We start from the raw sequence: 24841 nt of genomic DNA on the forward strand, positions 1-24841 counted from the left end.
TGGGAAATTCCTGCAGAAGGGAAGAGTTTGGATTTATACTCCACTTTTCTCAACTGTAAGGAGTCTCAAAAGCAGCTTACAAACTCCTCCCTTTCCCTACATCAGACTTCTTGTGAGGCAGGTTGGGCTGAGAGAGTTCTGGGAGCTGTGACTAGCCCAAGGTCACCCAGTGGGCTTCATGTGGAGAAAACAAATCCAGTTCACCAGATTAGAGTCCTCTGCTCATATGGAGGAGTGGGGAATCAAACCTGGTTCTGCAGTTTAGAGTCCACAACTCTTAAACACTACACCACACTGGTGAGATTTGGGAAGGGACCTCAACAAGGTCTGTAATGCCATAAATGCCACCCTCCAAGGCAGAGGGGAGGTGACCTCTTTTGTCTGGAGACCTGTTGTAAGTAATTCCAGATCTTCAGCCTCCACCCCCCCACCCCCCACCCACCCCCCAAGAGTCTGGTGACCTTAGAAGGCTGAAGCTCTTATTTCTCACACGAGGAAGCTCCCAAATGGACACCCTGAAGAGCCGGTCCTGCCAGGAATGCCTCCAAAGAGCCGAGGGTGTTCTGAGAGTGGCCATTTGCATTGGCAAACTGTTCCTAGAAAGGAATTTGAGTTGCAGATCCCCCCCACCCCCACCCCCAGGTTGTCTGCCATGGGGAACCTTCACTCAGACTTTCCCCTTTCCAAGCCCTCCCCAACATTAACAGCGGAGAACATGGTGGAGAAGGCTTGGAAGAGTCCCAACAAGCTGAGCAAGAGGGCTGCCAACTCCAGGATGGGACATTCCTAATAATTTTGGGGTGGAGTCAGGGGATGGTGGGGTTGGGGGGGGGAAGGGACTTCGGTGGGGTCCACCCTCCAAAAAACACATTTTCTCCAGGTGAAGTGATCTGTGACATGTGGCGATCAGATTTGGGAGATCTTCAGATCCCACCTGGAGGCTGGCATCCCATACTGAGCCACAAGTGATTCCGAGTTGGTGCCACTTACTCTTCCACGAGAAAGATTTTGGTCCTGCTATTCAGCAAGGTTTGTGAAACACGTCGATGAGGAGTGATGTCTATTTCACCTTCGGGGGACTGAGTCTCCATGAGTTCCTGAATCACACACTGCAAAATGTCCTTGTAGGTCCTGCAGCAAGGGACCTGTGAAAGACAGAAGCCCTGAGATGGCAGCGAGCCCCACCCAGCCCCTACCTCTGAGGATGTGATTTTCAGGCTGGAGGTGCCCACACGCACCCCTGTGAAGGACGGCAGCCATTTCAGCGCTCCCTGTCTGGGGCAGAAGAGTCTTCTGGGCTCCATGTTTGCCTTCCCTGGCTCAGAGAGCTGGAAAATTCTTCATTGCTCACCTGGACTCTTTCCTCCATGGAAGCCAGAGTAATTTGCATTTATTTGCATGTATTTATTTATATCCTGCTTTCCTCCCCAGTCACGGCTGAACAGCAGCTTTCAGAACATGTTTCTCCCCGATTCCCGTTTCTCACAACAACAAACCTGCGAGGTAAGCCAGGCTGAGAGTTTGCGAGGGGCCCAAGGTAACCTAGGAAGCTTCCGTGGTAGAAGTGGAGATCTGAGCCCCGGTCACGATGACAACAGTCCCTGGCCTTTTTGGTGCCCGGTTCCACAAGTCCAAATGTATTTGGTATAGTGACCATCTAGGGCTGGCCCATGTTGTTGTTTTTTGGGGGTGCTCTAAGCACACTTGTCAGATCCAGAAGCTAAGCAGGGTTGGCCCTGGCTAGTATTTGAAAGGGTAGTCCAGGTTGTTGTGCAGAGGAAGGCAATGGGAAACCACCTCTGTTAGCTTCCTACTTTGAAAACCCTACTGGGTTGCCATAGGTTGACTGTGAGTTGACAACATTTTGCTCACTCAGAGGCAGACTGTGACCCTGGCTGGCATCCATCTGGTTCAGCACCCCTTTTGTCTGCAGTGACTAACCAGGTGTTTTTGCAAAACCAACAAGCATCTCACAAGGGGTAGTTGCCCCTATCATGAACTCCAAGCAAGTAGCATATAGAGACTTCATGTAGAGACTTCATTCCGGCCTTTGACCGGCCTCTCCTTCTCCATGATTCCCCCTGTCTTCCCTGCGATTCTAAGAAACTCACTCAACCATCAAGGCACATTTTACTTGATCAACATGAACATGCAGTAAAGAAAAAAATGTCAACTGATGTATGAAAAGGAAGGAACTCCTCTTGGATATTCAAAGGAGACAACTGTATGGACAGAGATATAATTTTACATTCCAAGTTTGCTCCCTGGTATAGTCACCTTAAAAAGGATCATCATAGAGCCCCCTATCTTGCTGGCATTACTCAGTTTAAGATAAGGAAGGCTATGACAGCATTACGATTTCAAACAATGCCAACAAATTATTTAGAAGGCAGATATGCCAAAATACCAGTTGAACAACGAATTTGTATCTGCAAACAGGAAGTAGAGGATTTACCTCATTATGTCTCCAACTGCCCCCTGTACCCAGGAGCCTAGGGCTGGAGTTTGAATAGTTTTATATCCCTGTTCCAGGTATATTATGAGTCAGGACAAATTATACCTTCTCCCTATGGATTTGGATCCCTATATATCTTATAGGTTGGCCTATTCACTTTGGCAGCTACAAAGATTCATTCCTAACAATGTAATAAAGCAAACGATCAAACCTAAACTGGTATAAGTTAGGTGGGAATACAATCTAGACATAGTGTAGGGGGGAAAGTGAAAGTTCCAATGTTCACATGATGGATTTTTAGTGAATTCTTTCTTTTTTTTCTTACCTGTTGGAATAACAAGTTGGCTCAGAAGTTTTAATGTAATAATATTGTAATATTGTAATGGCCTATGGCTTTCAATAAAATTGATTGATTGATTGATTGGTAAAGAAAAAAATGTCAACTGATGTATGAAAAGGAAGGAACTCCTCTTTTAGAGTGAGTAAGGCGGATAAGTGTTTTACAATAGATTGTAGACTTCTTAAAAGGCAAATGAGACAGATCTTTGCCAACTTCAGAAGCAGCAATCTCCCCTGCTTGCCCAAAAACCATTTTATTTTGAAACAAAATTTAATGCAAGCTTTCCAAGCAAATCAGAAAAAAGTCATCGGATCCAAGTGGAAACCCTTGATCCAGACTGTCTTGAAAAATGACTCAAGGGGTTTCTGGCAGATTGTGGCCAGTGGTATGCGTACTTCTCCCACACCAACAACCACCATAGACCAACATCTATGGCTCTCTTACTTTCAAGAGGTGTTTGGTGACAACAGCCGAACTTCTGCCCCTGACACTCCACCCTCCCCCTTCACCTTTCCTACATGGCCTCTGGTGCTTGCTGAAGAAATTAAACCTTTGATTGAACAACTGAAGTCCCATAAAGCTCCCGGCCCAGACGTCCTTCCACCTGATTTATTTAAAACATTCATTGACTGGTGGTCTCTGCTTCTAGCTTTGTTATTTACCTTGGTTAATAACTCTGGCACAGTCCCCTCTTCGTGGACCAATGCCATAGTAACACCAATATTTAAAAAAGGAGACCCTAATCAGCCAGTCAATTACAGGCCCATTAGCCTCCTATCAATAACTGGAAAGCTCTATGCTAAATACTTATTAAACAAACTCTCATCCTGGATTGACAGCAACAGGATATTGGGCTTAGAACAAATTGGCTTCAAAAAAGGGCATACCACAGTAGATCACTGTATGGTTCTAAATATGGTCATTTCCAAATACACCAAGAGAGGTAACGTTTGTTGGAAGAATGGGACTTTATGCTGTTTCCTGCCTCATCCTACAGAGGGGTTTTGTACTAGCAAGCTAGTGGCTAGATAGGGACTTAGGAATTTGTCATCTTTACTCTATCATGCTGACTCTGTCCCTTTGATGTAGACTGATACTCTTAGGGACTTCCTCCTTTGCTTCCGCCTTCTTCTCAGAATTTCTCCATCTTACTTTCACCATGCCGAGGGAGAGGATGCATGCCTCGAGCATCCGCCTCCATCCAGCTAGATTAGAATAGATAGTGAACCTATCTCTCCACCTTTCTATCCAGAATGGAGTTCACTAATAAATACTCTTTTTATTAGATTAGAAACTACAAACGACTCTGACTTTCTTTTGTGTCTGAAGTTCTCTCTAGCAAGCTCAGCCACGCGTGTGTGCCCAGGTAAGCTTCCCTGTGTTCAGCCTCTGTGCCGCTCTGCTACTTTTGCAAGGGAAGCACACGCACCAGGTGTGGTTCTCCCAACAAAGTTAACCTCTATACTGCCTTCATCAATCTAAAAGGGGCTTTCGATTCAGTCATAAGAGAGCTCCTCTGGCAGAAACTGGAGGCACTGGAAATTGATCCCAATCTTTTAGCGCTTATAAAAGCCCTGTCAAGTGAAATGCCCACCTCTTGGCCTATTGACCCCCAAAATTAGAGTAACCAAAGGAGTCAAAAAAGGTTGTGTTATGGCCCCCTTCCTGTTCAATCTGTTTTTAAATGACCTTGCCCCTATCTTGAGAACAATTGTCTCACACTGTCCCTCACTAGGGAACATGCCGCTGCCAATTCTGCTTTATGCTGATGATGCGATCTTACTTTTTCTCGCACCAAGGTTGGTCTATCTCACCTCTTACATAAATGCAGCGAATATTGTAATAACAACCTGCTGTCAATTAACCCTCTCAAATCTAAGATCATGGTCTTTTCAAGTACCTTCAAGATTTCTAACTGGCACTTAGATAATGACTCTATTGAATAGGTTAAGTTCTTCAAATATTTGGGCATTAATTTCCATCACAAATCTAGTTGGGTCAAACATAGGGAAACTGCTGTCAAGAGCTGTCAAATCACCTCTGCTGCCTTTGAAAGGTTTTTCTTTACTAAAGGTGGCAGATTTATTCCAGCCGCTTTAAGGGCATTTAATGCCAAGGTGTCCCAACAACTTCTCTACGGGGTTTCCCTATAGATTGAAGCCTGGCATATATCCTTGGAGCGAATACAATCTAAATTTTTATATAAGCTTTTTGGGGTCCCCCAAGGCCAACAACCCTGATTTCCTCGACTAACTCCTGAGGTTTGACTTGATCTGCCTTCAAGAGACTTGGGCACCAATCCCAGTTCAACTAGCAGCAGAGGCAAAGCTACCAGGGGTCCAGGGGGTGCACATTGCACTGGGCATCCCCTTGTGGGGGACGCAAAAATTGCAGGTTCGTTTGTGGGTTTTTTGGTATTTTTAGTGTTGTTTCAGATTTTGGCCTGCAGGGGGCACAGTTTTTAGACTAGTAGAACCAAAATTTCAGAGATTTTTTGGGAGACTCTCCTGATGATACCGTCCAAGTTAGGTGAGGTTCGGTTCAGGGAGTCCAAAGTTATGAACTCCCAAATGGGGTATCCCCATTGTTTTCAATGGGAGCTAATAGGAGATGGGGGCTACACCTTCAAGGGTCCATAACTTGCGATCCCCTGAACCAAACTTCACCAAACCTGGGTGGTATCATCAGGAGAGTCACCTAAAGATACTCGGAAATGTTGGTGCTGCTAGCTTAACAATTGCATGCCTGACAGCAGGCACACTCCAAATTTCCCCAGATTCTCCTTTTAAATCCACCCCCTTCGGCATGGATTTAAAGGGAGAATCTGAGGTCCCCAGTTTAAACATTGAAAGTGATGCTGTTTCGGGGTGTGGGGGAATCCACCCCCAAACAGCATCACTTTCAACGTTGTTTTAACTGGGGACCCAAGATTCTCCCTTTAAGGTGGATTTAAAAGGAGAATCTGGGCTCCCTAGTCTAAACACCATCTAAACACCAACTACAACTCCACAAAGCCCTTGGCCCTGATGCAGCCCCTCCGGAACTTTACAAAACTTTTATAGATTGGTGGCCTCCCGTCCTGGCAACCCTATTCACCACAGTTGACAAAACAGGTATTGACCCCTGTTCCTGGACCAATGCAGTCATAACCCCCATCTTTAAAAGGGGAGATAGGCCTATAAGTCTTCTTTCAAATTTCTGGGGAGCTATATGCAAAACATCTTCTAAATAGGTTTGTTGACTGGGTGGAACAAAATAGGATCTTGGGCCCAGAACAAATTGGATTTTAAAAAGGCAAGACTACTTTAGACCATCATATGGTCCTTCATTTAATATCCTCAAAATACTTCAAAAAAGGAAAGTCTAACCTCTATGCTGCCTTTTTAGATATGAAAGGGGCTTTTGATTCAGTTGACAGGAAGTTGCTTTGGAACAAACTCGATAAAATGGGTATGGACACTAGACTCCTACTTATTAAGTCCCTTTACAGTAACACCACCTGCCAGATTAAGTGTATGCCCACCGGCTTGCTGACTCCTAAAATACTGGTCGCAAAAGGTATTAAACAGGGATGTGTTTTGGCCCCTGTTCTATTGAATTTGTTTTTAAATGACTTAGCACCCACTCTCAAGGAAGTACACTCACACTATCCCAGTTTGGGCAACACCCAGTTACCAATTCTGCTTTATGCTGTCAAGGTTGGTCTAAGGTTGGTCTAAGGTTGGTCTAAAACATCTTTTAACTAAGTTTAATGACTACTGCTCCACCAACCTGCTTGAAGTAAATACAGCCAAATCAAAAGTAATGGTTATTTTAAGTAGGCCTAATCCCAGCACTTGGCTTCTCAACGGCATTGGCCTGGAACAAGTTAAGATATTTAAATACCTGGGGATTACTTCCACTTTAGAGCAGACTGGGCAAACCATAGAGAGGCAGCAATCAGGGGATGTCAGAATTCTGTTGATGCAGTTGTGCGGTTCTTTTTCTCTAAAGGACATGAATTCATACCTGCGGCCTTAAAAGTCATCAATGCAAAGGTGACACATCAACTCCTTTACGGAGTTCCCCTTTGGATTGAAGCTTGGAATAAATCTGTAGAGAGTGTCCAATCCAAATTTATTTACGAGATTTTTGGGGCACCCCACTGTGTTCCGTATGCTGTTCTGTGTCTCGAATCAGGACAGCACTTGTTGGAAACCAGAGCGTGGATGACTACTTTACAATTCTGGTCTCATCTTTGCTTTAATACTGAAGCTGAAAGCCTCACCCATTTAGCCCTCTCTGAACTCCAATCCTCTGAATGGTAGAAATGTATAGAGGCCAAAACAACCTCTTTAGCTCTCTCCTTAGAAACCTTTTTTATGCAATCTGCAAACGAAATTTGGCTATCCCTAAAAAGAAGGCTACTGGACCAGGAATACCAGTTGCTGTTGCATGCAGCCAGGACATCTTGTTCTCCCTTGCACTATGGAATCTATCCTGAAATTAGCATGACAGCTAAATATCTATCCCAACTGTCAGAGCTCAGGCAGAGATGGAGCATTACTCTGCCGTTCTTAAGGGCCAACAGTTGAATAGTTTTGATTTGATTTGATATTTAATTTATATACCGCCCTCCCCCGGAGGGCTCAGGGCGGTGCACAACATAGTAGACAATCAATAACATGATAATACAAGGCAATAAAACTAAGCAAACATGGTACAGTACAATAGGGCTAAGCATAATGGCAATACCAATTTCGCTAGCTCCATAATCAACCAACAATTCAAAATAATCAATAATACTATCAGGTTAACAACTAATATCAACCCAAACAATTCATAACAACATCAACAACATTAATATAGCATTTCACAGCAACGACAGTATAAAAATTATATAACAACAATAGCATAACATTTCATACTAAGATACCAGTAGCAACAATAATATAACATAACAATATCCCAACCACAACTCACATAGCAACCTAAACCCACAATAAACACCATATCATAACAATAAATCATATACCATCCCCAATATGGCATAGAATAGTAGAAAAATCGAAAAATAGATGGCAGCTTCCTAATAATTTCATCCAAATGACCTAACAGCAACAATCCTATCTACCCTACCAAAAACCATTTTAGTGAATACATGTCAACTCAGTCTTTATCACTACCGTAACTAAACTCTACTTTTTAGCATCTTACAAAATCTAAGAATCATGACTACATTTACTTTGAAAGATTGAAAATAATGTCCAAGGTCCACAACGTTACGTGTAGTGTGGTGGGTTCCAGCGTTCTCCAAGATAGAACATGTGCATATTGTCAAGATACTGCTGAGACCCTTGAGCATATTATGTTTTCTTGCCCAAGGTAGGCGTTACCTAGATTCTCCCTACTTGTCCCGGCTCTGGGGAATAAGAAAAGTTGTTCGGAGCATACAAAGACTATTCACCTGCTGAATAATAGCGACGGCGGGGTAACTGGAAAAACTGTTGAATTTTTATTAGAAGTGCTCAAATCAAAGACTTAATGGAAGCTTGATCACCTCTTCTGTACCAACCTTACGTGCTTTGTCCAATTTTATGCCCTGTTTTAATACTTGCTCTGTCCTGTATTTTGTATTTTTACTGATATGCCTAATAAAGGTCAGTTGAAGTTGGCTCCCTTTGTTGGAAAGATATCTCTTCTTGAAAGTTTTGCATCCACTTCAACATACTGTCTTTCACTTGCTCATTTCAGTATCCTATTTAAGCAGGATCTTACATATCCCTTCTCAGCAGTTGTTGTTTTTGTGATATAAGCTCTTTTGCAAACTCTGTCATGTCTGGTTGGGGTGGGTTTTCCGGGCTGTGTGGCCATGGTCTGGCACAACTTGTTCCTAACATTTCGCCTGCATCTGTGGCTGGCATCTTCAGAGGTGTATCACAGAGAGAAGTCTGTTACACACTGGCATGTCTCTTAATATTCCTTCCTCTGAATTTAATTCCCTTTTAAGTCTTTGATTGGAAATATGTCAGCCATTGTATTTTTTCCTTCATCCTTTAACTCTTGTCATGACTTAATTTTCCCCTGCAAATTAATTGTTTCTTTATAGATTGAATTATTGTTATTCTTTCTCAACTCTCTGTCATAATATGCTTTTATTGGAGATTTTAAAAGGGAGATTGGGGGACTTAGTGTTGTGCATGTTTTAGTCCAAATTCTAAAAAGTCTTCCCCTTATATCATGGGAATCTTTCCAGTCATATTCTGGTCCAGTTTTTTCCCTCCATAGATAACTATGTATTCCTGCTTTTAAATCTGCTGTTACTAATTTTATAATTATTTGATCTGGGTTTTTAATCCTATCAGAAATCCATACAAGTCTCACAGCTTGGTAGTGTATGATATTAGGCATGGCTACGCCTCTGCTTTTTTCACCTTGTACTGTTAGTCAATAGTCAGCTCTTATGTGCTTTGTGTGTGTGTGATCATTGCCTAGACATATATATTCCTTGTTTTCAATAGTTATTATTAAAAAATGCAATTTGTTATTTGTATAAGCACCTGCTCATTTGAGAGCCCCCCCCCCCGGATTATCCTGGCATATACAGGTTATTGATCCCAATTATACTTTGACCCACAAGAAGATAAAAATGCAGTTCTGCATTGTTTGGGGTAAGTGAAAGAAATGTGCTTTTGCTGTAGAAAAAAGTCCTGATATTAAAATGGCCACTGAGGCTAAAGCCGCCTGTATCTCTGGAATCCCTTGGGCCATCATGCCGTTTTAACTGCATTCTGCTCAGTGGGCCCTGGGGATTGACATTCTGACTCCCTGATTTTTCCACCACAGATAAAAACACCTGTGTCTCTGGAATCCCTTGGGCTATCACAGTGATTTTAACTGGATTGTGCTTGGGATCACCTAGGGATTCCACCCATTGGTTTTTCAAAACTGAAATCTTCCAATTTTGTCTTTTTTCCCCCTGGTTGCCTTAGATAGCTACCACTTCCTTTCAATACAAAAAAGATCCAGGAAGTGGCTGTGGATTAATTCAACATTGAGACAAGGTATACCTCCTCTTGCTCTGTCTCTGCAGCTAATTCTCCCAGTTAAAGTGGAGACTGCCTGCCTAGAGTAACAAGATCACCAAGAAATACCAGGGGCGCTATGCCGACAAATACCAGGGTTGCTATGCTATGCACTGTAAGTCTCTTGTTTGTTTGATGTATACCAGTGGGTGTCATTTGAACAGCAGGATGTTAGACGAAATAAGGAAGATGGAAGGTTTTTTTCCATAAATTTGTCTCATGTTTATCTTTCAATCAAGATCCAATTTTTTGTTATTTTTTGTTATATGGTTTGATTTTAAAAAAAATATAACTTTCTACTTTTGTATATGTTTTTACATGGATAAAAATTAATAACAATATGTTTAAAAACAACTAACAGAAAATGGGTGGAAGTGGGACATGGTTTCAGAGATGGTGATAGTTTCCAAAAACTTGAAGGTATGTCCAGTGAAAGTAAAACTGAAGAGGTGAACTGCCGGCATTTCCAGGAGCCAAGGAAAGAGCCCACGTGCAAGTGGAGTCATGCGCTCAGATTCAGAGCACACACTACGAACGGCCGAACAACGAGTATTCATACCCCAAAGTAAGCCCTGCGGCAGCATGAGTCAAGCTGCCAGGAAAGCCAGATACAAGGAATATATTGCTTTTCTGGGGTTCCAACAATAAGGTAGGAGAGGCCTTTGATGAGTGGCCAGGTCCTAAGAAAATGCCTGGGCTATTCTCTTGAATATCGATTTACTGCTGGGATGGGTGCCGATAGGGTAAGTAACAGTCTGGTTGGAGCTCTGATTAAATCATTTTAGGGTGACACAGTGGGGATTAGCTGGCCACATTGTCCAGCCAAGCACACTGTCAGGGGGATGGTATCTATGTGATGGAGATGCATTTCTAAATCAATGTAACCATTTAAAACAATAAACCAATGCTGCTAAAAGATATAAGTGACCCTCATCATTTGGGGCATTCTTTCCTTGATCCTTACTTTATGGCTTCACCCACTTTGTAGATTACTAGGCTTCCCCTGGCCCTCTGGTCCCATGAGAGAAAGAATTGCATCAATTATGTCATGGGGCAGGAAGCCAGGTGGCTGTCTCTTACTACCTGCCACCTCAGCTCCAGGGACTGTTTTTCTGTCTTTCATGACTTCTTGGGGAAAAGGGAGGGGAGACTTGCAACGGGGAATAGTTTGTCAGAACGGGCTTTGCCAAGTTTGGGCACTCTGTTACCTCAGCAGTAAAGACTACTGATCAATCCCTCAGAGTCTGTCTGTTGGCTTGTGGTTCTGAGACCTAACACACACCTTAGGACTAGGGGGAAAGTTCAGCTGCCACCTGCCTTCCTACCCAGGCTTGGCACATGAGATGGATCCCAAAATTCTCTGAGAGACATCTGTTTTGTGTAGAGCAGCATCTTGCTCTTATGGCAGTCTTTGGCTCACACGCCTTTAGTGCACCCCTTAGCAAGAGAAGGGGTCCAGCTGCGAATCGTCTCCCATCCAATTACTAACCGGGGCCAACTCTGCTTAGCTTTTGAGAGGTGACACAATCAGACAAGCCGTGGCTATCCAGGTCAGTGCTCTTGAAGGGTAAAGAGCATTGCCACAAGATGTAACTAAGGCACCCAGACACATAGCTGGAGGTTTTGCTGTAGAGGTTTTGCTCTTCCCAGTCATCTAGACACCATGGAGAGGTTTTGCTCTGGTTTTGCCTCCAAACAGGAGCAGGGTTTTTTAAAAGTATTATTATAAAAACAATATAGTAGGTATCCCCAGGACTGTGGCAGCCATGACATCTGCTGGCACCTTTCCTGGTGTCCGCCAAGTGTATTTAGAAAGTATGTGGGGCTTTGTGGGGCTTTCGGAGACTTGATTAAGTGTTCTAGATACCATTAAAAATGGCTTCTTTATTTACAGATTCATCAGGTTTCACTTTGTTCTGGAACACTAACAATGGTTACCATTTCTTTAAAAAATTATCTTCTACAGATTCTTTATGATTCCAGACTCGTCTGTAGGCGATTATTGATTTTACAAAACCATTCCTCCATGGTTGCTAATTGCTCCTGTTTCCAATAGTTGCTACTTATTTTTTCCTGCTGTTTTTATGGAACAAAAAATGCATTCTCTCTGCAATGAAAAGGGCCTGTAGGTCGTCACAATTCATCTTCGTAACATTATAGCGGTATGACAAGTTCTTGTTTTTTCAAGCAGCCTCATAGTGATGAAAGGAAATGGCTGTGGGGTGGCCTTGGAGTAAAGAAAATGTGCGGGGGGGGGAGCTCCATTACCTGGGGGGTCCCTCTGCATTCACAGAGACCCTGAGAGCAACATGGGGAGTCCACTGTTCTGTGGCTGCAGCCCAGATTCCCTCCTCCCCTCATTTGTTATCTTGTCCTTTCCCTCACGAGCTCAAGACAGCGTAGAGAAGTGGCTCCCAACTAGGGTTGATTTTATGGTATTTTATCCCACTGAGGCCCCTCCCCTCCCCAAGCCCCACCCTCCCCAGACTCTGGCCTCCAATCGCCAGGAATTTCCCAAATCCAAAACTGGCCACCCTATTCCAAACTTTTTTTTTAATATGGTGACCCACAAGTCTAAACTTACCTGGGACTCACTTTCACAGGCTTTGCAATTCTCTTTTATTAAGGAAACCCTGATGTATGAGGCTCTTGCATATCTATCATTCAATCTCACAACACCCCTGAATGGTCATTTAAGCTGACCACATGGAGCCAGGCGGCCCACACATCGCTTCTGGGGCCAGAACATTTGTCAGAGAACAATGAGGATAACGATACCCACAGACTCCATCCTTTCCGGCTTGTCTTCCAGCTCTTCCGGGGTGGGAAAGTGCTTCAGGGCAGCGGCACAAAATTCACAGCGTCCACAATAGTCAAGGCCATCATGATCCTCAAAGGAGGGGGAAAAACTCAAAATGGGTTCAAAAGGCTTTCTCAAGACTTCCTCAAAAAAACAACACTCAAGTATAGTGACCATAGTCTGTCTCAGTATCACATCACCTTTCCATTCATCTTTTTTTCTTTTTGCAACCTTGGGCAAGGAGAACTCAGTGGAGATTCCAGAATCCAGGTGGAATTTGGATGCTTTGCTTCCAAGTTCCATTTAATAAGTTTTACAAAGTAGGTGGGGAGACTGCCAGGCCCAGTGCGGCCCACTGCTGCTGTTGACTCCGCCCCCCCCCCCCATTTCATTTCTCTGCCAGCTCACTTGCAAGTACTTCACCCCCTGTGAGTCCAGCAGCCCACACTGCCCGGCAGTGGCGTATCTGCCTGGGGAATGGGGTCACCCAAGTCCCTCAGCTCATGCCATTTTGTCATGGGGGGTGCCGGGCGCCCCACCACATAACCAAATGGTGTGTGTTGCAGCCATCAAGCCCTGCCCCCTCCTGCCTCCAAAGCTAGAGCTTTTGAAAGCACGGAGGTGGGGCCACACATGCAGGCAAGCCAGAGCTTTTGGAAAAGGCCGGCTTTTTAAAACACAGAGGCTGGGGGCGTGGGCAGTGCTGGGTTTCAAATAACAACTGGTTGTTTACAAGCACCATTGTAACAACCAGTTCTGCCAAAATGGTGCAAACCTGCTGAATCCCACCACCAGGCGTGGGCCCCTGCCCCTCGGCCTGAACAGAGCCCTGCCACCTCTGTGCTTTCAAAAGCCAGCTTTCAAAAGCTCCGGCTTGCCTGCACAAAGATTGGGGTGGGGCCCGCCCCACCCCCTGGTCTGCATGGAAGCCCTTTAGCAGGCCCAGTCCTGCCTTGGACTATCTTTTCCAGTTATGGTGATCATTTCAACAACATTATCAATTTGCATATTTAGCAAAGGCTCATGGATATGTTGTTGAAATGTTCACCATAACTGGAAAAGATAGTCCAAGGCAGGACTGGGCCTGCTAAAAGAAGGGGGGGCTCCATGCAGGCAAGGCTCAGAGTCGGGGGCCCACCTCCGTGCAGGCAAGCTGCTTTTGAAAACCAGCTGATGTAGGGGGCGGGGCCATGTGCGGTGGGGGGAGGCCAGAGAAGGAGTTGTCTCTGGGCACCATTTGCTACCCATACGCCTCTGCTGCCAGTGCCATCAGGAAAAGGGCGGTGGACAGCACAGGTGGCTGAGAGCAGAATAGGGATGCACAGGCAGGGAAATGAGAGACATGCCTGGGAAGGGGGACCCTGGAAACTCTCTGCCCCCCAAAATCTGAGATGGCGAGTCTTGCTCAGACTTCTGGGAGAACTTCCACCCAGGACGCTAGCTCCACGACAACAGGGCTTCTGACTGTGGTTTGTTACACCGACTCAAAGGTCTTGAGCTGGTGTTTACATTTGTTTCTGTCTTCTGTGTGGGGGGAAGACAGCAGAGGAGCTTCGGCTGGCGTGTGGAACGCGAAGGGCATTGCGGTAACGGGGAGCAGGGGCGGAGGCACAGGCCGACTTCGTGGCAGCTGCGGGGGTGGAGAAACCGCCCTAGCAGCGTGCGGCACTGGTTTGTCCCCCTTTCCTCAGTGAGCGAGACCACTTTGCACCTTGGCGCAATCACAGTTCGAAGTAAACAGCCCCGCTACAGTTTCAGAGCCTTTACAGCAGTCCTGTGGAGAGTTCCTCATCCCCTTTTTACTAGAAGTGACTGAACTGCTTAATTACTAACTCACCAATTACTAACTCAACTGCTTAATTACTAACTCTCAGGAATGGGTCCTGAGAAATCCCTGAAGATTTGTGGATAGAGTCCATGGAGAGGAGAATTTGGGTGGGATTCCCTAAAGCCTATAATAGACCACAGAGTCTCCTTTCTGAGGCTGACATTTTCTCCAGGGTGATGGGTCTCTGAAGATCAGTTGCAATGCGGGGAGATCTCCAGGCCTAACCTGGAGGTTGACAACCTTGCGAAAAGGGAGTGAAGAGCTGAATTAGAAGGGTGCCCTGGAGTCTTTTGGAGGAAGGGGGGGGGAATCAACACAATCCTTTTTCCTATTTTAACAGCAAGAGTTTTTGGCTGACCAAGCCCTGTGAAATGTATGTTGTGGAGCTTGACTTCTCCAAAGCCAAAAGGCCAGGGGGAGTCTGTTCCTGAATTGGCAGCTTCCCCACAGAGATCTCTGCCCAGCAACTCTGTCTCTTTCTCACTGGCAGGGCGCGGGGATCAGTGGGGACCTGGGTCTGGGCTTGCCACCCTCCTGGTGGGGGCTTGCAATACCCTGGAATGGCCATTCATCTGCAACTGACAGAGATCAGTTTCTCTGGAGGAAACGGCTGCTTTGGAAGGAGGGCTGTGCGGCATTTTAGTGTGCTGAAGTCCTGGTCCTTCCCAGACCCCCCCTCCCCAGGCTCAGCCCCCCCCCGAAAGCCTAGCTGGGCCACCCGTCCTTGGGGATCCGTCCTTTGGTCCCAACTTTGGCATCTCACTTCAGCCTGGTGCAAAGCTTCCAACACCTCATCAGCCACGACTTCCTCCGAAGAGTCTGCACATGCATTTGAAACGTTGGGGGGGGGGGGGGGGGGAGAGGAGAGAGAGATTAAAACATTAGTCCTCTGCAAAAGCTTCCCTCTGTCTTCTGCACACCCCCTTTCAAGCGAACCAAACCAGCGGAATGGATCTCATCTCCAGAGGCCGGCCTTTCCACCAAGGTCCGCTCTGGAGCCCTTTTCCCACAGGCCCAGTCACGCTGCTGCCAGACAAAGCCGGTTAAGTGGCAGTTTGAATCCATGGCACCTTTGGGGTTCGTGCGATAGCATCGCGAGCCTGCAGGAGGGTGGTCTTGGCCAGCTCTGGGCTGGGACATTCCTGGAGACTTGTGGGGTGGGATTTGGGAAAGGGAAGGGGCCTCAGCTGCTGGAATCTGGGCTCCAAGGCAGCCATTTTCTCCAGAGGAAATGCTCTCTGTAACATGGGGACCAGTTGTCATTCTGGGTGATCATCTCCAGGCCCCAGATGGAGGTTGGCAACCCTAGGCAAGGAAGTTGGGATTTTTGCAAGTGTCTGCCACAACTCAGTTATAAAAGAACTGTTTATGACCTGATCTATCGATTAGCTATTAATCAGTCAGACAGCCGTGGCTTACATGTTAGTGAGCCCGTACATCTGAAGTTATAAAGTTAACTTGTTTTATTGCCTTGTATTATCACCAATTACTAACTCACCAATTTCCGCATGAATGCGGAAGCGGCCGGGTTGGCGTACTCAACGCCGGTAATTCGAGCCGATTACTCAGGGACCGCCTAACATGGACGGTCCTAGAAAGAGCTGATGGGCACTCCAGCTTGGAGCACCGGGCGCTCTGGCCGATTTGTAGGAAACTGGTTTCGAACACGTCGCCGAGGCCTGGGGACACGCCCCCCTGGCCCTGCACGCCTGCTCCAGTGGCGCAGGGCAGGGGGGCGTGTCCCCAGGCTTCGGCGACGCGCCGGAGGCCCGGGGACAAGGTAAGTACAGGGAGGGGGGAAGCGCCGGCATTTCCTCAACAAGCGCGCTTCGAAGCACACTGGGAAAACGCCTGCGTCGGGACGGGCGGGTGGCGCGAGGGCAGCGCGGCTGCGATGCAGCCGCGCCCCCTGTGCAAACGGCGGCCTTTTATGGCCTGTTTATGGCCCGTGCCGCCATTTATGGCTCGTGTGGAAAGGGCCTCTGTTTCTTTTGTTTGAGCAGACATGACACCAGCACAACCACGAGCACGAGGCACCAGATAGGTACCAAGAGGTAACCAAACGTATAGTAATATAGATGGGTAACAGGAAAGAAAGGATTTCTTATTTTATCTCCGTGTAACCCTCCCTTTATAGTTAGTAAACTCATAAATCAAAAAGCAACTGAGAATTCTGTTCTATTCTGCTTTTAATATATACACACACATCCAACAAAGGACATTCCTTGTTTGAGCCTGCAATGGTGGCTGCTGCCAAACTCCAGGTGGCATCTGGAGATCTCGTGCTATTACAACTGATGTCCAGAAGAACAAAAGCAGTTCCTCTACTAGAGAAAACGACTGTTTTGGCCTTGTGCTCTTCCTCTCCTCAAGCCCGCCCCTTCTCCAGCCTCAGCCCCACCATCACCAGGTATTTCCCAACCCAAGCAGTGGCCCAGGCCAGGAGGAGGGTGGATTCCCGGGAAGTCCCCCACTGATTCTGGGTTCCCACCCTGGACACGTGTCCGAGGCTCGAGAACCATTAACATCCACCCTCACTCCCTCTCTCTTTCATCTCAGACATCTGCTTGCTGTTTTCTTTCAGGTGATTTCCCCCCTGGTGATTTTCAATCAAGAATGTTTCTTCAAATCATGACAACAACTGAGAATTGACATGACACAGGCAATCTGTTTCTTAATCTCTTGATTTTTTAAACTATTAGTTTTAAAGCAGCTGAAAGGGTCTGTTTGCCTCTTGGAATATTTATTTATTTCCTGTACACTTGTTTCCCACCCATCACAAAACAATAGATAAAACAATAGACGATTTCTCCCTAAACTCGATTGGATTCCCATACTCGCTATGGATGGGGCTTCAGGCGAGACGACTGCCAACGGCCAAGGGACGGTTGTTGCAAAGAACGTCGTCGACGGACCCAAAGAGGCCGTGGCAGAAGCAACGGGGGGAGAAACGCCGGCTACCGGAGCCGATGGCGGGGTGATTCCTCACTCGCCACTTGATATCGGGCACGGAGACGGAAGTGCCTGCGACTCACCCTACCGGCTGGACGAGCCCACTCACGCAAGTGGCTGAGTGTGGCACCGGCAACCGGGGAGGAGGGAGTCGGACTGGTTTCTACACGAATCAGAGGAAGAAGACAAAATGCCCCAAGATGACTACAGGCGAGCACCTCGGCGGGCAGCAGAGGCCTGGTGCGATGAACGAGAGGGGCTGTGCTGGCAGGTTGAGAGGCTCTCTTGGGATGTGGACCTGCTGCGGGCCAGGGATTTGGCCCGGGTGGAGGAGTTAACCCTTCGCCGATAGAGCACCTGCAGGCGCAACAATGAACAGTGACGGACTTGGGGAACCCAGGGCAGGTGACGGACTCCACGGCTACTTAGCCGCTACCACCCTTGGGAACCCCTCAGCAGGCCGCGTGGCAGGGACCTGAAGGCCCGGTTCAACGGCAAAGTCGAATCCCTCCCCTACTTCCTGGTGCAGGTGGAGGCGCACATGCAATGCTGTGGAAAGTCCTACGAGGATGACACCGAGCAGTTCCACGAGGTCGGGGCCTGCTTGGAAGGAGATGCGGCAGCCTGGTACGTGGGGCTCTACGAAGGGAGGGCGTCCGAACTTTTGTCATTCCCTCGCTTCATGTCGGCCCTACGCCAGAGGTTCGAGGACCCTTTTCAGGAGAAGAGAGCAAGGCGGAAGTTGCAGAACCTCTGACAGGGTGCACGCTTGGTGGCGGACTTCACGTCGGCGTTTCGCCAGCTGGCCGGGCAAATTCGAGACTGGCTTGAGCCAGTCCTGAGCCACTTCTATAAGGAGGTGCTGGATCGGAGATTGCGCAATGGGGTATGATGGGCGGTGACCCCCCAAAGCTGGCGGGGTGGTACCGGAGAGCAGGTGAAACCGAGATTTGCCTGATCAAGGCACAGAGCTACCGCTGCCGGTCCAGCCCCAGGAGACGCTCCCCACCTGCACCGACCAGACGGAGTAGCACCCCAGCAAAACCCTGTTCCCTCGCGAGGAGCAAATTGGGGCCTGAAGAGTCACAGTATGCACAGCGCAGATGACTGGAGCTTTGCCTGTCCTGTGGGGGCAAGGGCCATATTGCTGCTGTTTGTCTTGGGAACGGGGGAGGTTCAGGAGGGCCCCCGAAGTGGGGGGGGCGCTAACCGAGGAGGTAGGCCAGCCCCGAAGTCCTCTCCCAAACAGAGTATGGCTGAGCGGGGTATGGGGATGCATCCGGGGGAGTTGGGCCCAGAGAAGTCAGGCGACTCAGATGCCAGTACCGGGTCAGCGGGAAACGACAGCAGCCTGGCCAAAAGGATGCCCGAGGCCAGGTCCCTACGCAGGGTGTCACACAGCCGCCTAGCAGCTCTCGCTGCCCCATGCTAGCATGCCTTACCCTAAGCAATTGCAGGAGTTACAGTAAAGTCGCAAGCGCTGGTAGGTTTGGGGAGTACCCGTTGCCTAATGCACCCCTCCCTAGTGGCCCAGTTAGGCTTGAAGCAGATACCGCTACATTGCCCCATCGAGTTTGAACAGATGGATGGGAGGGTGTTAGGGGGGGCCCCCACAACCCATAAGACAGAGCCGGTGTTGTTGCAATGCGGGGAGCACTGGGAGAAACATTCCTTCGTGATCGTGCCCATGGCAAAATACACTGCGTGCCCTGTATGTCCTTTTGGCATACTGGGATCACGAAATGCTAGAATTGACTGGGGGCAGGGGCCATAACTTTCCACGATCCTACGTGTAGAGCTCACATGGCAAGGGCACCACCACAAGATCCGGGCCCCTCCCAGGAAATGGTCGGGTCGGCGGAGACAGCGGAACTGATCCCCCCAGAGTACTGGGTCTTGGCTAGGGTTTTCGAGGAGGGGGAGTGCGATCGGCTTTCCCCACACCGGAGCACGGACTGTAGAATCGAACTGAAACGGGAGCCCATCTGCCTAAAAGTCGCCTCTACCCAATGAGTCCGGCCAAAGTGGCGGCGCTCCAGGAGTTTCTGGACAAAAACCTCCGCAGGGGATTCGTCCAGCGCTGCACCAGCGAATTCGCAGCACCAGTACTGTTCGTGAAAAAGGTGCTGGTGCTGATATGTCTAAAAATGCACCCCCTGCAGGCACCAATGTCCTGGTGCAAAAAGAAATTTGGTCGTGGTGGAGTGGCCGCCCATTGGGGGGGGGGCATCCAACTCAGGTTTTGCCCAGGGCTACAGTTTGCCCAGGGCTGCCTTGTTACGCCCCTGGATAGGAGGGCCACCCTCAGAGTTTGATTGAATGGGTACCTGCAATCATGTCAGGATCAGGGTCAGAGGATCAGAACTCTCCAGATGGTGTGGCATACCTATACTTCCTAGCTCCATAGCGCCCCTTCTTTCAGCTCCTGGAGTCCTGGTGATTTTACCTACAGATCAAAACAGTGGGAAAACACATCATCTTTAGAGCGACTTTGATGGAATTTTAGCCTGCCTGAAATCAATCAGCCAAGTCGACAGTGCTAGAAAGCAGACAATAGGGCGTGGACAGACACACCCACAGAGGACCTCCCCCGAAAGTGTCCAGGCACAACAATGTCCACCATGACTCCAAAGGGAAAGGTCTGGCCCCTCCCCAGCTCTGCTGTGGCAGGTGTCACTCTGTGGCTGGACAGAGCCACACTGATTCTTCACACACTATTCAAAACAGAGATATATTGGGGGGCTGACCACAGATTGGCGAATTCCAGAAGATATTAGGAGTGGGGCTGAAGAGGAGAGAGCTGAAGCAGACAGAAATTCCACCTCACAGCTGAGGTGAGATCTAATAAACCAGGTTCTGGTAAAAGAATGCAACAAGCCCCCCTAAAGCCAAACTTCCAGCAACAGTTTCCATCCTTAGAAAGATGGGCCTGACAAGAGTCATAATTCTGGGAGTTTGTAATCCTTGTTATTTTATTTGTACTTTTAAAAAATGTCACTGCTTTACATGAGATGTTAAGAGACGCGCAGCTGATTCCTGTCAGGACCAGGCCTCACTCCTTGGAACTCCCGGTCAGTTTCAGTTTCGTTTTCCCCAACAGCCCTCGTTCCCGCCAGCCTTCAGGACAGCCCACTGCACACCCTGCATAAGCTGGGACTGAGGGCAAGAACCCTCAGTTCCAGCGCCCTGTAGCTACGGCGACACAATTCAATAAAGTTAGTTCCTTCTCACAAAGTCGACTGTGTGTGAGTGTGTTCAGCCTTACAGATTCCTTTTTGACAGGAGGGGACTGCAGCCTAGATACCATAATCCGAGTACTCCCATCAGCTTCTTGACCAGGGGTGAGGGAACCCAAGTGCTCTCCAGATGTTCAGAACTACAATTCCTATCAGTCTGGACAGGGGCTGATGGGAATTGTAGTTCCTGAACATCTGGAGAGCCACAGGTTCCCTACCCCTGCTCTTGACTGTGTGTGTGTGGAGGGGGGGGGAGGGGGCTGATGAGGGAGGGGCAGGAAAGGTCCACAAATGGGAAAGATTGGGTTGTACATAAAAGCAAAAAAACAAAGTTGGAGCACACATATATTGAAAATGCTGGTGTGTTATTGCGTGAGGACTGTACTGTTCGTGTCAGAGCAGCTGCAAATAGTTCCGATGCACGCTGCAGTTACAAATGAAGGGAAGGGCCACAAACCATGGAGGAAGAAAATCTCTCACCATGATGGTGAGACCACCTGCCCTCTCCCCCCGCCCACTCCTCACAGGGATCGAAGGTTAGAATTTCTCTTTAAAAAATCCAAAAAGAATCGTATCAGCCTGCACAATATCAATATAAGGAATGTCGATATTACATTTAAAGGGCTAAATAATCCAAAAACGGCAATCTTCATTCTTAGCAACTTGGAAGGAGTGAAACCCTAACGTGAGAGGAAAGATCACCCCCCCCCCCGCCCCGCCCCGCTCTTGCTAACTGCAGGGCTTCTGGGATGAGCGGTGCCGTGAGTATAAGCGCACGTCTCTACAGAAATCTCTGCTGTGAAGGAAATGTTCCCTCACTGTGCAACAGAGCAGCAGTGTGTAGTTGGCCACTGAGAAAGGAAAGGTTTGGGAGACTTTTTACACAAGAAGAAACTACAACTGAGGCAGACACATTGTAGAGGTTTGTGACATTACTCATGGCGTAAAGAAAGTAGAACTATTTCAGGTTCAAAAGACCATATCTGGTTTTTAATTATGCCACACATACATCTTACCAACGCCTCATCACAGGTCTCTCGCCCTCCATGAAGCATTCATGGGTGTCCATTATGCCATTTGGCTGAAGGCAGGGCAAAGCGTCACTCGAGCTGTGGCTCTGTAGCTAAGCTGAGCAACTTTACTATCTTCCTGAGTATTCCAGATTTTATCCTGGTGTTTTGGCTTTGCTCCTCAGACTTCTGACAGGTTCTCAATTGAAGCAAGTCCCTCTTGCCTCTGGACTGCTCTCAAGGACCAAGGTGAGGAAGGCCACAACAAAAACAAAGGAGCCACTTCAACCAATCTACTCACCCCCTGGAAAGCTGAGGACTCGTAGCTGAATACGACTGTGGTTTCCATGGAAGAGACAATGCAGAGGTGCTATATGTGGCGGCTCTACAATGGCTTATACATCCACACAAGTCAGTGCTTCATGCCCAAATGGGGAACAGAAACCTGTGAATCACCTCTGTGATGATATATTTTGTGGGGTCGTTTCCCAGCTCTGGAGCTCCGATATCTTTATGGGTTAAGGTTCACTGCTAATTCCTTTGGTTGCCCCAACAGACCAACAATGCCTAACTTTCAAGGGCTGCCAGTGAATGTAATTGTGACACCCGTTGCTTCTGGATCTCAATGACAGGGAGCAGAGCTTGGCCTTCTTTCCATTTCTTACAACTCACCTTTGCTTTCTGCACCTTCCACCTCTTCCTCTAGAGCATCTTTGCCTGGTGTCTTACTCACTATGAGAAACATCAATAAATGTTACTATTCCAGACTGGGTTGCAATCTGACCTCCTTCCCCCCTTAGATTTAATGGAAGAACACAATTCTCTAGTTTCAACTAATAATCACTCTCAAGATGGTAACTGCAGCAAATTCGAACCTACCACAACCCTAGTCCATTTAAAAGGACTTCTGACCTTCCCCCCACTGAAACCAACGTCACAACTAGCTTTCAATGGGCCTCGGCCATGGACCCAGCTGGGGTCCTCTTTTCTGTAACTTTTGGTATCATACCACTGCCTCCCTCTCTGTGAGTTATGTGCTCCAGGGCTGCTTCCGACTTATGGAGACCCTATGAATGAATTACCTCCAAAATGTCCTCTCATTAACGCTCAAGTCTTGCAAATTGAAGGCCCTGACTTCCTTTATCAAGTGACTCTATCTTCATAGGCATAATTAATGCTAACTTCTCAATTTCTTTTCTTGCTCTGCACTTGGAAGTCATATGTAACAAAAATACTCGAAGAAGAAGAAGAAGAAGAGTTTGGATTTATATCCCCCCTTTCTCTCCTGCAGGAGACTCAAAGGGGCTGACAATCTCCTTGCCCTTCCCCCCTCACAACAAACACCCTGTGAGGTGGGCGGGGCTGAGAGAGCTCCGAGAAGCTGTGACTAGCCCAAGGTCACCCAGCTGGCGTGTGTGGGAGTGCACAGGCTAATCTGAATTCCCCAGATAAGCCTCCACAGCTCAGGCGGCAGAGCTGGAAATCAAACTCGGCTCCTCCAGATTAGATACACGAGCTCTTAACCTCCTTTGCCACTGCTGCTCCACAAACTGAACATGAGTCAGCAGTGTGTAGATCACAAACTGAACATGAGTCAGCAGTGTGCTGGAGCAGCCAAGAAAGCCAGTGCAATTCTGGACTGCATCAACAGGAGTGTAGTGTCTAGATCGAGTCTCATTCTTTGGAGGTTTTTAAACAGAGGCTGGATGGTCCTCTGTCAAGGGGGCCTTGACTGTGTATTCCGGCAGGGGCTGTGTGATGGTTCTGGTGGTCTCTTTCAACTCAATGATTCCATGCCTCTGCTGTTATGTTTCAGTGAGGTTAGAGCAAAGCCAGTAGACTTATGAGGCAAATGCTATGTGGTAAACATATCCTCGAATAACAACATTTAAAATACAGTCCAAAGTGTACAACACTAGCAAAGTCAGTGTTCAGGGTGGATACACCCCTGCAGAAAACCAGAACTGGCTGATTCAACCCAGTCCTAACAGCTTACCTTCTTCACTAGTATGCCGAGATGGGGAGGAGTAACTCCATTCTGTCTGTGTCTCCAAATCTGCAAATTCACGTTTCCTGTCACAGAAAAGATAAGTATAAGTAACAAAGACCTTCCGAATTCCCTTCATAAGCATTGGCTAGCATTTTCATAGTGTTCTGAGCCAGAAAACACAAAATTGGACTATGGAAAGTGTTCTAGTGTGTATTCTCCTCTTTCATCATTCATTCTTCATTCATTATTACATATACTTTGTTGTTGTTGTTGTTGCATTCAGAGGCGTAGCAAGGGGGGAAGTGCCTGGTGCACTGGTGCGTCCTGCACCCCTGTCCTGCCCCAGAACGCCCCTGTCCCTCCTCGTCCTGTCCCCGGATTTTACTTCATTTATAGTGGTAGTGGTGGTAGTAGTAGTAATAGTGGCAGAAGAAGAAGAAAAGTATAGATTTATACTCTCCTTTTTCTACTGTGAGGAGATTCAAAGGTGATTACAAGCTCCTTTCCCTTCCTCTCCCCACAACAGACACCTGGTGAGCCAGGTGGGGCTGAGAGAGCTCCAAAAAGCTGTGACTAGCCCAAGGTCACCCAGCTGGCGTGTGTGGGAGCGCACAGGCTAATCTGAATTCCCCAGAATTTTCAAGTGGCATAGCAGGGAATCAAACCTGGTTCCTTCAGATTAGAATGCACCTGCTCTTAACCACTACGCCACATTGAAAGTGATGCTGTTTCAGGGTGGGGGGGAATCCACCCCAAAACAGCATCATTTTCAATGTTGTTTAACCAGGAACCCCAGATTCTCCCTTTAAGGTGGATTTAAAAGGAGAATTTGGGCTCTCTAGTTTAAACACCATTGAAAGTGAGGCTGTTTGGGGGTGGATTCCAGCATCACAGTGGCTGCCGGGGGGGCGGGGGGGGGGGGCGCAAAACTCAGATTTTGCACCGGGTTCCATTTTCCCTCTATGCCTCTGCCCAGAGGAGAGGGCAGAAGGAACTGCTGGCTGCCAGCTGGGAGCCCAGCTGGTGGGGGGCAGGGGAGGGCAGGGCAGGGGAGTCTGCCATCCCCGGACTCGGAGATCTGCTTTTATAAGCGCTAGGCCAGGGGTGGGGCTTGGGAGGCGTGGTCATGCCCTAGGGCCGTGGTGGCAAACCTTTGGCACTCCAGA

The 24841-nt window shown here is 47.7% G+C and overlaps 1 protein-coding gene across 1 annotated transcript in view; it reads right to left on the minus strand.

Annotated features, from left to right (window-relative positions):
• The window catches only part of ERICH6B (glutamate rich 6B), a 59496-nt gene that overhangs the window by 22271 nt on the left and 12384 nt on the right, over window positions 1-24841 (minus strand). The window contains exons 4-10 of the mRNA XM_048505891.1: window positions 23682-23758; window positions 22358-22417; window positions 19826-19885; window positions 15193-15306; window positions 13068-13129; window positions 12638-12749; window positions 991-1315 (exon numbers count right to left, since the gene is read on the minus strand). Coding sequence (XP_048361848.1) covers window positions 991-1315; window positions 12638-12749; window positions 13068-13129; window positions 15193-15306; window positions 19826-19885; window positions 22358-22417; window positions 23682-23758 — 810 coding nt within the window. The remainder of the gene's footprint in view (window positions 1-990; window positions 1316-12637; window positions 12750-13067; window positions 13130-15192; window positions 15307-19825; window positions 19886-22357; window positions 22418-23681; window positions 23759-24841) is intronic.

Source organism: Sphaerodactylus townsendi, linkage group LG08 (genome assembly GCF_021028975.2).
Source record: "Sphaerodactylus townsendi isolate TG3544 linkage group LG08, MPM_Stown_v2.3, whole genome shotgun sequence".
NCBI lineage: Eukaryota > Metazoa > Chordata > Lepidosauria > Squamata > Sphaerodactylidae > Sphaerodactylus > Sphaerodactylus townsendi.